Genomic DNA, 14328 nt, shown 5'->3' on the forward strand with positions numbered 1-14328 from the left:
GGAAACAGGCTCCAGGCTCTGAGCCATCAGCCCAGAGCCTGACGCGGGGCTCGAACTCACGGACCGCGAGATCGTGACCTGGCTGAAGTCGGACGCTTAACCGACTGCGCCACCCAGGCGCCCCGGAAAACACAATTTTTAATAGGCACATTAACATGCCAACGTGTACTTCTGCTTCTAGTCCAGATGGAGTAACAGGGACCAGATTTACCCTGCTGCCTGAAAGCAGGAAACAGACAAAATAAGCAAAACGAGAGTTTCAACATCGTGGACATTGGGCAATGACGTTAATGACCCCTGGGAGGCAGGAAACAAAGGCAGCCCTGTGAACGCCCAGCCTAATTCCCTGGAATCAGGCAGTGCAGGGAGGGGAAAGGCAGCGGAGCCCAGTGAACTCTGTGTTGAGAGCCGCAGAAGACCAAGGTGAATCGAGTTTGCAGGACAGAGCACCGGAGGGGAGAACGGCACAGAGAAAACTTTGAAGAACCGCAAAGGATGCCCACCGAGCGTTCAGTGAAGTATGATCGGTGCATACACGTAAGGAAGTTACCTGAGGCTGAGGCTCGGGAAAGTGGCAACAATGCCAAGGGCTCGCCCAGGGAAGGAAAGAATATCTGTTCTCACAAGGCAGACTGGAGAACCTCAGGGTTCATAAGGCAATGGGGAGAGTATGACCTTGCTTCAGCAATGGGGAAGAACTATCCTTAGATTACCCGCTGCTTTGACCCCACCTGAAAAATCAAGACCCAAGAGGATCAAACTATTTCCCAGTAACATAGCTGCGTCCCAGAACAAAGCTCAAGAAGAGTTACAGGAACACAAAAATATTCAGCACCCAACAAGGTAAAATCCACAATGTCTAGAACCCAGTCGAAGTTTACCAGGTATGCAAAGAGGCAGGAGGATCTGACTCATAAAAGGAGGAAAATCAATCAATCTGTTTCGATAAAATAGGCCCAGATTTGGCAGAGATATTAAAATTAGCAAATAAGAACATTAAAATAATTGTTATAAACCAGTAATTATATTACTATATTCCCTATATTCAAAAAATTAAGTAGAGATGTTAAAAAGACAGTAAAAAGATCCTAATCAAACTTCTAGAGATGAAAACAACATTGGAGATGAAAGATACACTGGCTGGGATCAACAGCAAAGTAGACACTGCAGGAAAAAAGAGCAGTGCACTCAAGGACACAGCAATTCGAACTCTCCTAAAGGAAACACCCAAAGAAAAATTTTTTTACAATGTTTACAGCGTATCAGTGAGCTGAGCCCTGGAACCACGTTAAGAGGTCTCATACATGTGTGACAGTCCTCAAAGGAGAGCAGGAGACGGAAAAAAACACTTGAAGAAATAATGACCCCCACATTTTCCAAATTTGGTGAAAATTATAATGGATCCCAAGCACAAGAATTAGGAAAAAAAACTATACCAAGGGCATCATAATAAAATTGCTCAAAACTAATGATAAAATCTTAGAAGCAGCCAGAAATAAAAAAGACATGTTTCACGCAGAGGAACAAAGATCAGGATGAGAGGTTGCTTTGTTGGAAACAATGCAGGAAAGAAGACAGTGAAGCATCTTTAACTTACAGCGAAAAAAAACCCCTATCAGCCTAGAATTTCATACCCAGTGAAAACAACTTTCAAAAATGAAGGCAACCTAAAATGTGTTAGGATGGATTATCAAAAAACAAAACAAACAAAAACCCGGAAAATAACACATGATGGTGAAGATGTGGAGAAATTGAAACCCTGGTGTACTGTTGGTGGGAATGTAAAATGGTGTAGCTGCTGTGTAAAACAGTATGGCAGGTCCTCAAAAAAGATTAAACATAGAATTACCATACGATCCAGCAATTCCACTTTTGGCTATATACCCGAAAGAATTGAATGCGGGACTTGAAAAGGTATTTGTACATCCACATTCCTAGTGGCATGATTCACAATAGCTAAAACATGGGAACAACCCAATGTCCATCAACAGATTAATGGATAAACAAAATGTGGTGTTTGTGTGTGTACACACACACACACACACACACACACACAATGAAATATTGTTCACCCTTTAAAAGGAAGAAAATTCTGCAATATGCTATAAGATGAATGAACCGTAAGGACATTACGCTAAGCAAAATAGATAGGCACCAAAAAACAAATACTGTATGATTCCACTTATGAGGTACACTGAGTAGCCAAAATCACAAAGATAGAATTTGTTCAGTGTACGCTGAAAAACAGTTAAGATGACTGTGGCGCCTGGCGGGCTCAGTCTGTGGAGCATGTGGCTCTTGATCTCAGGGTCGTGAGTTCAAGACCCATACTGGGCATGGAGCCTACTTAAAAAATATGGTTTGGCAACTGGGTGGGTCTGCTGGTTAAGCGTCTGCCTTGATTTCAGCTCAGGGTCGTGAGATCAAGCCCCGCATTGGGCTCCACGTTGGGCATGGAACCTGCTTAAGATTCTCTCTCTCCCTCTCTCTCTCTCTGCCCCTCTCCCCACCGACAACAAAACAGGTTAAGGTGAGAAATTTTATGTTATATGTAGTTCCCCAAAATAAAAAAGAAATGTAAAGGAAATGAAGGCAAAAACAAGAAAAATATTTTCAGACATTACAATAGTTGAAAGCTTCATCACCAGCAAAATCACCATACAAGAAATGCTGAAGGAATTCCTGCAGGCAGAAAGAAAATGAAACCAGATAGGAACACAAGGCAATGAAGAAATGGTAACTACATGGGTAAGTATATAAGATTTTTTCTTATTATTTATATTTCTTCAAAAGATAACAGACTTTTAAATAATAATGTACTCTGGGGTTTTCAACATATAAAAGTATGACAACAATAGCACAAAGGTGGAAAGAAGAGAACCGAAGTACTTTAATGTAAGACTCTCACAATATACATGACATAGGATGCTATCATTTGAAGGTAGACTGGGATAAGTAAAGTGCAAACTATAAATCCTAAAACAACCGCCAAAAGAACAAAACATAAAGTTACAGGTAAGCCAACCAAAGAGTTAAAATAGGATTACAAAAATGATTCCATAATCCAAAAGAAGGCAAAAAAAAAAAAAAAAAAAAAGAAAAAGGGAACAAAGGGACAAATAGAAGACAAAGAACAAGGTGACAGATTTAAATCAAACCTTATTGATAATGGCATTAAATAAAAATGGCTTTAACATCTCAGTTAAAAGGCAGAGACTGTCAGATCGGATTAAAAAGCCGTATCTAACTATATGTTGCCTGTAAGGAACACGCTTTAAATATAAGTGGACACCATGCCACCACTAGTCAAGAGAGAGATGAAATGACTTTATTAATCATATCAGATAAAGTAGATCTCAAAGAAGGTAACTAGGAATAAAATCAGTCATTTCATAATGATAAAAGGATTCATCAAGAGGACATAAATCATTCAATCAAGAGGACATAAAAATCCTAAACATTTATATACCTATTAGCAGAGCTTCAAAATACATGAAGCAAAACCTGATGGAGCTCTAAGAGAACTAAATCCACAATCACAGGCAGAGATTTCAGTATCTCTCTTTCAATAATTGACAGCACAGAGAGAAAATTTGTAAGAATATAGAAAACTTGGAACAACAAACTTGAATCAACAAACTTGACCTAACTGACATGCCACCCTAAAGAGCAGAATATGTGTTAAAAAAAATGCACATGGAACATTTTCTGGGCATAGCCCGTATTCTGGGCGATAAAGTAAGTCTCAGTAAGCTGAAAAGGATTCTAATCATATAAAGTATGTCTTCTAACCATAACCGAATTAAATTAGAAATCGGTAATAGAAAGATCTCTGGGAAATTCCCAAATATTTGGAAACTGAATAACATGCTTCTAAATAACCCATGAGTGAAAGCAATATCAAAAGGAAAACCAGGGATGCCTGGGTGGCTCAGTCGGTTGAGTGTCTGGCCCTTGATCTCAGCTCAGGTCATAATCCCAGGGTCGTGGGATTGAGCCCCACGTCAGACTCTGCACTGAGCATGGAGCCTGCTTAACATTTTCTTTCCCTCTCTCTCTGCTTCTCGCCTGTGCACACGCTCACTCTCTCTCCTAAAAAAAGAAAAACGAGAAACCAGAAAGTATTTTGAAATAAATGAATGTGAAAAGATTCAAAATTTGTGGGATTGTTTTAAAACTGTGCTTAGGGGGAAAATTTATAGCACTAAACATCTATATTAGAAAAAAAGGCCTCAATCAATTACCTCAGCTTTCAACTTAAAAAAACTAGACCAAATTAAGTGTAAAATTAAATGCAAAGTAAGTAAAAGAAAGGAATTAACAAAGATCAAAGCAGAAGTCAATGAAATAGAAAACAAACCAAAAGTAGAGAAAAATCAATGAAACCGAAGCTACTTCTGTGAGAAGATCAGTATAGTTGACTAACCTCTAGCTAGACTGGTCGGGAAGAAGAGAAGAGTCACAAATGACCAATATCAGAAATGAAACATGTGGCATCACTACAGATTCTACAGGTGTTCAAAAGACAGTAGGGGAGTATCATGAATAACCTAATGTCAATTCATTATACAACCTGAAATAGACGAACAGCTTTAGAGACACAAACTACCAAGCTCACCAAGAAGAAACAAACTGAAGAGCCACAGTGCTATTATAAATTTTTATTTTGTAGATAAAAACTTGCTCACAAAGAAAAATCCAGGCCCAGATGGTCTCACTGTTAATTCTACTAATTACTGCATGAAGAAATAATACCAATTTTATACAAACTCCTCCAGAAAAATGAAAAGGAAGGAATACTTCCCAACTCATTCTTAGGGACTTATTATAAAGCGACAGCAATCGAGACAGTATGGTATTGGCATACAGATGGGCAAACAGATCAACAGAACAGAAGATTCTAGAAACAGACCTACGTATATGGACAATGATTTTCAACAAAGGAGCAAAGCCAATTCAGTTGAGAAAAGATTATCTCTTCAACAAAAGGGGCTAGAACAACAGGAAATCCACATACAAAAAAAATATTTTTTCACCCACATTTGATACCATATGCAAAAATTAACTCCAAATGGATCAAGGTCTTAAATGTAAAACAGAAAACTGTAATACTTCTAGAAGAAAACATAGGACTAGGGTAAGACTTCTTAAATAAGACATCACAAATACAACCTATGAAAGAAATTATATATACTGAACTCCAAAGTTAACTCTGGTTTTCAAAAGAAGTCAAAAACTGGAGAAAATATTTGCAAATTGTGTATCTGATGAAGGCCTTGTTTCTAGAATATATAATGGGAAAGCAACCCAATAAAAAGACTCAGCCTAAGATTTGAACAGGCACTTCACCAAAAAAGATACACAAATGGCAAGTATGCACATGGAAAGATGCCCATCGTCAGTCATTAGGAAAATGGAAGTTAAACCACAACGAGCTACCACTACAGACCCATTAGGATTAAGACCAACCACACCAAGTTTATGATGATGTGGAGCCACTGGAACGCTCGTGGGAATGTGAAATGCGACAACTGCTTTAGAAAACAATTTAACCATTTCTTAAAAAGTTAACCATACTCCCATCATAGGACCCAGCTCTCCCACTTCCAGGTATTTACCCAAAAGAAAGTATAGGTCCATATAGAGACTGTACACAAATGCTCCTAGCCACTTGGTAATAGCCCCAAACTGGAAACAACCCAAATGTCCATCGATAAGTGAATGGGTAAACAAACTGTGATCTACATAAACAATGGAATACTACTCATCAGTAAAACAGAACGCACTTCTGATACTTGCTTCAACATGGATGTATCTCAAAATTACTATGCTGAGTGAGGGGCACCTGAGTGGCTCAGTCGGTTGAGCTGTCTGACTTCGGCTCAGGTCATGATCTCCTGGTTTGTGGGTTTGAGCCCCGAGTCAGGCTCTGTGCTGACAGCTTGGAGCCTAGAGCCTGCTTCAGACTCTGTGTCTCCCTCTCTCTGCCCCTCCCCCCCCCAAAAATAATCATTAAAAAATTATGCTGAGTGAAAGTTGTCAGACAAAATAAAAAAGAGTACCTAATGCCTGATGCCATTTATATAAAACTCGAAATACAAACTAGTGATACAAAGCAGGCCATTATTTGCCTAGGAATGTGGGGGGAAGAGGCAGGTAGGGGGCTAAACAAGAGATTCCCAAGGGGCACAAGGAAACTTCTGGGGGCAATGGGTATGTTCATTGTCTTGATTGTGCATACGTATGCCAAAATTTATTGTCTTTGGACACCTGTGCACTATTTCATATCAAGTATATGTCAATAAAGCTGCTTAGGAAACAAAGAAAAGACACAGGGACATTAAGCAACATGGCCAAGGCCTCACAACAAAATGCCATAGTGTGGATATACCATATCTAATAACTCCCTACTACTAGGGTATTGTGTGATCTTCCATTAGAAATAAAATTGTGACAGAAAGAGAAGAAGGGAGGGAGGGAAAGAGAGAGAAAGAAAGAGAGAGAGAGGGGGAAAGAAGGAAGGAAGGAAGTAACGATAAGAAAAAAGTAAAGGAAAGAAAAGAGAGGGAGAAAGGGAAGAAGCGAAGGAAGGAAGAAGTGATACAATCCCCCTGTGCTGTCTTTGATTTCGACTTATTTCCTTTTTCCTTATGCCAGGTTTCAAGAAAAACCATTGGACAGGACAAAGATTAAGCACATGTCTAAGTCTATTAACAAGTGGGTCACCCTTCCTCCTTGCCGCCTCCAAAGCCCATTTTTTACCAGAATGCTTCCTTACTGGGAAGGGGTAATAGGTTGCATTTTCTCTCTCCTCTTTGCCCACGATTACCCCATCCTTTCTTCCCATGGAACTGCTGACAATCAACAGGTCTCCCTGAGCTCAATTTGCCCCTCCTGGGGAACAAGGCTATGACTGATCTCTTCCGAAGCTATGAGGTTTTGAAGGATGGCAGAGCCTTCTGTGATGACCAGGGGTCTTGGTCCCGTCCCCGCCAGGGTCTTCTTGGTTGAAGTCTCCCTGTGAGTCACTTGCACCAGGGGTAGTGCCCCTCCTGCTCCCCGAGCCGGGGAACTGTGGCACCCTCACCTGTTTCTTGGTGTCCACCTCCAGAATGTCCATCAGGTTGATCATGATGTTTTTGTGTGTCTTCTTGTACTTCCCGACCCGCAGCGAGACCGTGAGCCAGCCGGGGCGTCCCGTGCACATGAAAGTCTTGCTGCCCTGCTCCTTCCATTCCCGCACCTGCAACAGTGGGACAGAGACTGAGCTGGCCCCACCAGGGGTCCCCAGAGCAGCTCGCGGCCCTGTTTTCACGAGAGGGCGCCTGGAGTGACGCCTTTCCGTGTGAGCAAATATTTACTGAGCCTCTGCATCCTGCCAGGCCCTGGCAGGCCCACAGGCCTTTCCCTCTGAAGCCTCCCCGGCTAGTGTGGCCAACAGAAAAGCCGAGGTGTTACCACAGCCCCAAAGCAGGATGAAGAAAGAGCTAAAAAACAGGATCAAAGTGCTATGGAAACAACTCTAACTGGGAAGCTTGGGAAAGGTTTTGTAGCCGTCATAACACAACCTGACAAGGGAAAACCATTTACTGGGTGCCCCCACTGTGCCAGGCACCCACTGTACACTGTGGGTACTTTACTTCTCCCAGCAACCCCAGCAGGGCGGGATGACCAGCCCTCTTTTGCAGGTGAGAAAACCGAGAAGCAGAATAATTTGGTCAATCAACCAGTGAAGGGCAGAGCCCAGATTCACAGGCAGGACTGTCCAACTTCAGACCTGGAAAGATAGATGTGCTCGTGTTGACGGTCAAGAACAGAATAACAGTTAACACTCATTACTGAGGCTCATTATGTGCCAAGCCCTGTTCTCAGCATGTGTGTGTGTGTGTGTGTTAACCTGTGTCACTTGAAGGGCGAGAGTAGGGGCAGGGAAGGACCACCAATCCGATGGAAGGAAGAGCTTTGCAAAACCTCTACTCTAAGTGACCAGAACACAAAACACCGAGAGCAAACGGCGAGGTGCCATGCCTATCAGGAACACGGGAGGAAGTGTCCCCTTCCTACTGAGAAGGACATCTGTCGCTGTGAGCTTCGACCACCCGTTTCCTCATCATATGCTTCTAATATTCCCATCTTCCTTTGGTCCAGGTGATGCTGAGTCTAGCCCTGCCCCAGAAGGTGGGCACAGGACTGAGGTCTGATTCCATCCTTCGGGCCATAGTGACAGGTTCAGGGATGGGCCCAGGATCCCAGTCAAGACAGTAAGACCTGTTCTAGGAGAGGCGCTCCCATTTTACTGGGGTTGCTGAGCTGGTTGGATGAAACTGCTGGGGTTTCCACAGGGAAACGGGTCTCCCGGAGAATGAGGTCAACCCGGAGGAAAGCAGAGCCAAGAGATGGCAGAGGGATGGAGAGTTGGGAGATTAGGGACAGGCGATCCCGGATCCAGTCATACCTGAGCCAGTTCTACTCCTGGACTTTTCAGGACCTGGGCCAATAAAATCCCTTTCTGTTCAGGCCAATCTGAGTTTGGATCCTATCACATGCAACCAAGTTGTGGAGGACGTTGCATTGAAGCAAGAGCTGTTTGTGCGGCAAACCGCTCAACATGGGGGAGAACTTTCCTACCATCAGAGGCCAGAGCACCCTGTGAAACACAGGTGTTCGAGCAGAGGAGGGTTACTGAGGAAGAGATTTCTGTGAAGGGGTGAGAGGTGGGATTCCACCATCAAGCAGGCCTTGCCCCTGCCTGACTCTGCAGTCCCAGGACTTCAAACTCCGCGGTGCAGGAAATGGATTGTGGGTGCGTCGGATGGGCCACAGGAAGTGAGTCTGAGGTTTTAAAGCCTGAACCACCGGTTGGACTGGATCCTGATGCGAACCAAACAAGAATCTGGGCAGGGAGGCAATGTTCTTGTGACCACGTGCCAGAGAGAGGTGGGGACGGCCAAGATAAGGGGCAACTACTTAAGTGGCTGGTCAGATGGCTGTTACCACGAGCTAGGTGTGAGGCAACAGAACCAGACCTTCTGGGTGGAATGGAAAGGGCTGGGAAAGAAGATAGGTCAGAGTTCAGGCTCTAAAACCAGGCTGACCTGGGGTCCAGCCCCATTTACTAGCTATATCCACTTGGACACATCACTACGGCTTCAGCTTCAATTTTTCCACCTGTAAAACAGGCATAAGACCTACCAGGGTTGCTGTGAGATTAGAAACGATGGACATCAGGGGCACAGGCGGTGGCACATGGCAGGTCCAAGGCAGTGGGCTGGTTTGGGCAAGCCCCTTGTCTTCCTGTCCAGTGAACCCTATGGCTTCGTTCAGGTGAACAAGCGCTCACTGGGCTGCTCTGGGCCAGACCCCACGGGCCCGATGTGAGTTGGACAACGGTCCTTGCCTTCAAGGAGCTCACACTCTGATTGGTGGGGAGGAGGGGGGGGGCGGTGACAAATACATGGAGAATCTGAACAAGTGGAAAGAGCTAGGAAAAAGGGTGCAGCTGGGAAGGGAGGGCAGGCAGGGCTCCGGAGCTGTGACTGATCAACTGAGGCCAGGGCAGCCCACGCAAAGCAGTTCCAGACGCTGCATCCTGCCACCCAGTCCAAGGTCTTATCCTTCATGGGAGTGGCCCTCAGCATCCATCTTCCCACTCTTGCTTGCAGCACCCAGCCCTGCGCCAACAGAACATGGAGGCTGCTACACCTGTGGTGAGGGTGGTGGCAGGAAACAGAAGCTCCTTGCAACCTAACACCCCTAAGAGAGGAACATAAGCAGGGGCAGAGGGAGCCAAGAAAATGCCCAGACCCGATGCTCATGCCAACGCTGGGCACGGAGAAGGAGGCTCCACTGTGAGCAGCGGCTGGGGCACAGGCTCGGGGGGCGCAGACACGGAGGAGGACTTCCAGAGTTACTGGAGATGCCTCCCCAAGGAGTGAACGCCAGGCCCAGAGCCGCGCCGCGAGGCTCCTCGCCCTGGCTGGGTGCTACTTTCTCACTTAGTCCTTCAGTCTACAGGAGTCCACAGCTCCCGGCTGCTACAGAGTAAACTCCAAACTCAAGGCCCCGCCCCAACCTAGCTCGGAACTGACTTCCAACCTTCTCCCGCTCTGGACCTTGGCTCAAATCCGACCCTCCCCCTGACACCTCTTCCTCCCTACTTCCCAGTCTCTAGTGCCAGCTCCACCTCCCAGAGGGCCTCCCCGCTCTGAGACCGCTTGGGACTGGTGGCAGCCACCTGTGCACGGCTCACCTTCCCCTGTCTCGTGATCCTTTATATCCCTCTGGGGACCCGCACGTGCTCCGCACATAGTAGGCACTCCACAGACACCGAGCAACGTTCTGTCCCCCGAAGGCCTTTGCTCACTCCGTTCCCTCTCCGGGAAGCACCACCCCCCCCCCATCACATTTTGAGTTCAAACCCCCCTCCAAAACCGGCGCACCGCCCGCCACCTCGCACCCGGCGTGGCGCTCTCAGCGCGCACGACCGAGTGCCGCGGACCGGCTCCGGTGTGCCCCGCCCGGCGTCGCTCACCTGCTTCTGGATGTCCCGCACACGCTGCCCGTGCAGCCGCGGCGCGCTGCTGAGCTTGAACACCACCCAGGCGCGCACGTAGTAGTAGATGTCGAAGATGAGCGAGAGCGGCAGGAGGAAGAGGCACACGAACACCCAGCGCTGGTGGATGAGCACGAACTCTAGCCCCTTCACGCGGACCCAGAGCAGGAAGAGCAGCGCGCACACGGCCAGCGACACGGCGGGCTCCATGGTGGGGCCAGCGGCGCGCCGCGCGGGGGAGGGGGTGCCAGCTCGCGCCGCCTGTCACCGCCACCCGCTCCTCGCCAGCCTGCGCCCGCGCCGCCCGCAGCCCGCTCCCGGGGAGTCTTGGGGTCGCGTCGCCGCCTCGCGATTGGCTGGGGTCGCAAAGGTTCGGTGGGCCGAGACCCGGCTGGCGACCAATGGTGAGCCGCGCCGGAGATCGGACCAGGAAACCGCTGCTTTTATTGGCTGCGGGAGTCAGGCCGCTCCACCCTCTTCTCTCCGACGCGTGGGGAGGGGTGGCCGGGGACACGCGCGCTGGTGGGGTCAACTGCGCCCTGCGGTGCTGGAGGCTGTGCGGATGCGGGCGGCGGCGGTGGAGGGATGCGGCTGCTGCCCCTGCTCTTTAAGTGGTGCCTCCTCGAGGGTCGCGTTAAGCGGTCATGCGTTGGGTTACTTCCGACGGGTGCGGTGGGGGCTCCCCACCGCCCTGGGTCAGCCACCCTGCAGCTTGGCCCAGGATTCCTGCCCCGGCCGGCCGGAGAGGATGCAAACCTGGCCTTGACCTCGGCATGTCAGGTCACTCCGTGCCCACAAGACCACATAATGCACCTTTTATTTAGTCTTGAGGCGCTTTCTGTAGATTCATTTGAGTTACACAGCAGTTCTTTTTGGGCGGTGGGTAGTAGTGTGAGCCCCATTTTATCCACGAGGAAACATTCCAGAAGCGTGAAGACCTGTCCCTGAACTCCAAAAGGCTTTTGAGGGACAGGCTGTGGTCGGCACCCTTCCCCGTTTTCCACTTGCCTGAGGCAGATAGGCAGGACTGGAGGGGGAAGAAGGAAGGAAGGAGTCCCAGCCATTGCAAACGCAGTAGCGGCCACTGTGCCCTGCAGTGTCGCAAGCCCCAGGGGTGGGGTGCTCTGGGGCAGTCAGTACAGAGGAGTCATGACTGGTACCGGCGTTTCACCTCAATTCTGTAGAAAGCAGGTTGTTTTTTCTAATATTTTGGAAAGTGTAAGAGATTTTTATTTTAGAAGTTAAGCATGACTGATCAGGTCCTACACTGGTCCTGCTTACCTATCCACTTCCCTCTCTTTCATCTTTGCAGAAACATGCACTCTTAGGTGGTTCCCTGGACCCCATTATCCCTCATTTTTTCATTGCCTCTGCTCACGCCGGCACCTCTGGAATGCTCTTACCCAGGTCCTTAGTAGAGCTAACCTTAAACACATCCTTGAAACCAGCTCAGGGCCACCTCTAAAACTACATTTATGGCACTTCCTTCCCCTTTCAGGTGCTCAAAAAAGAGAGTGCATCTGTCACGGTTCTTTCACGTTATTTTTAAAGTATCTATGTGTCTTTCACCCCCACAGACAGCTTTAGGGCACATGATGTCTCGTTCACTTTTGTATTTCCAGTTTCTAGCATAATGCTTGATGTTAGACACTCCAGCTTTTGTTGACCAATGAATGAATGAAGAATGTGGGCTGAGGCTCAAATATTCATTGGGCTTTAAAAATGAATAGTCTAGGGGCGCCTGGGTGGCTCAGTGAGTCAGGCGTCTGACTCTTGATTTCTGTACAGGTCATGATCTCACAGTTCATGGTTTTGAGGCCCGCACTGGGCTCTGTGCTGACAGTGCGGAGCCTGCTTCGAATTCTCTCTCCCCCTCTCTCTGCCCCTCCTCTGCTCGTGCTCTTCTCTCTCTCTCAAAACCAATAAACTTACACACACACACACACACACACACACACACAAAGAATAGACCTGTTTTGTCTTCTACAACAGCTCCTAGCTATTGGCTTGTGGCCAATCCAAACTGAGATGTACTTTAAGTGTAAAACACACTGGATTTCAAAGGCAGTACAAAAAAGAGAATGCAAAATATTTCATTAGTAATTTTTATATTGATTACACATTGAAATGATGTTTTGATGCCCTGGGCTAAATAAAATATTGAAGTTGATCTCACTTGCCGCATTTGCTTTTTAAAGGTGGCTACTAAAAATTGTTAAATGACAGATTTGTCTCAAGTTCTATCTCTCTGAAGCTCCAGTCAAGAGGGAGCAATTGAAATGCAAACTTCATACACGATATTACCTTGCAGCCACTATGGAAAAGGCCTTTCCTCTGCTTCCTCTGCCTGAACTCAAACATTGGAACTGTTAGAGAGGGCTTTGCTTTAAAAGCTTAACCATCCTAAAACAACAACAATAACACAAAAGCAAAAAAAAAAAAAAAAAAAAAAGGAAAACACACACACACACACAAACCTTAACTATTCTGAGCATCGTTGGACTATTAGGTAATTGGGAAAGTTAAGTTCCACCTAAACATCACCGTTAGACTGAAGTGTGTTGTCCCTTGTAGGAGAAACCTCGAAATGACTGCTGATCAGAATAGTTTACACTTGGGAAGAGGAGGAAGAAGCCTCAATAAGACTGAGAACTCTCAAAGAAGGAAAGGAACAAAAACATACTCAGAACAGTTGTTTACTCAGCCCGCATGTTCTCATTCTCTCTTCCTGCCTACCCGCCTGCGTCTTTGATTCTTCTTTTCTGTCTCCGTAAACCTCAACCTTTGGGGCTGCTATTGTCAAGGTGAGAAAAATAGTAACCTCCAGTTGGGCCAATTAATTAATTTTACCTTTTTTTTTTAAATTTTTTTTCAATGTTTATTTATTTTTGGGACAGAGAGAGACAGAGCATGAACGGGGGAGGGGCAGAGAGAGAGGGAGACACAGAATCGGAAACAGGCTCCAGGCTCTGAGCCATCGGCCCAGAGCCTGACGCGGGGCTCGAACTCACGGACCGCGAGATCGTGACCTGGCTGAAGTCGGACGCTTAACCGACTGCGCCACCCAGGTGCCCCTAATTTTACCTTTTAAATGAACATGTAGCAAAGGGCTTATGATTGTGTACCGTTTATGAATGTTAGCACATGGAGGGGTTCTTGTAACCACCAACACAATCATCACCCCCAAAAACTCCCTCCTTTGAGGTCATGTCCTTCTCCCACCTTTAGCCTCTGGTGACCGCAGCTGTGTTCTCAGTTGTATAGTTTTGTCTTTTCCAGAGGTAAAGGTCATATGAACAGAATCAAATCATACAGTTTATTACCTTGGGTCCGTTAATTGTTGGTAGAGGATTATTTATAGTGGTAAAACACATACAACAATGATCATTGTAGCTATTTTTAAGTGGGACAGTTCAGTGGTATTAAATACATTCACATTGTAGTGCATCTATCACCACCATTCAGCCCCATAATTCCTTTCATCTGAAACTTTGTGCTTTTTACACAATAACTCCCCGTTCTCCCCTCCCCCAACCCCATCATCTCATTCAGAGAGAAGAACCACCATTCTTGACTTGAGTTTGACTACTCAAAGTTTCTCATAGAAGTAGCTTACTTCATTTAGCATCAGGTCCTCAAGGTTCATCCTCGTTGTGGCATACTACAGAATTTCCTTCCTTTTTAAGGTCGAAATATCCCCTTGTATGTACCGCTTTTGACTTATCCATTCATCCATTGATGAACACTTGGGTCGGCTCCGTGTGTTAGCCATGTCC

General features: G+C 46.5%; 1 protein-coding gene across 1 annotated transcript in view; it reads right to left on the reverse strand.

Annotated features, from left to right (window-relative positions):
• DHCR24 (24-dehydrocholesterol reductase) overlaps positions 1-10871 on the reverse strand; it is a 28426-nt gene extending 17555 nt beyond the window's left edge. The window contains exons 1-2 of the mRNA XM_023258735.2: positions 10532-10871; positions 7088-7243 (exon numbers count right to left, since the gene is read on the reverse strand). Coding sequence (XP_023114503.2) covers positions 7088-7243; positions 10532-10762 — 387 coding nt within the window. The 5' untranslated portion in view covers positions 10763-10871. The remainder of the gene's footprint in view (positions 1-7087; positions 7244-10531) is intronic.
• Positions 10872-14328: the final 3457 nt, after the last annotated feature.

The sequence above is a fragment of the Felis catus genome, chromosome C1 (genome assembly GCF_018350175.1).
Source record: "Felis catus isolate Fca126 chromosome C1, F.catus_Fca126_mat1.0, whole genome shotgun sequence".
Lineage (NCBI taxonomy): Eukaryota > Metazoa > Chordata > Mammalia > Carnivora > Felidae > Felis > Felis catus.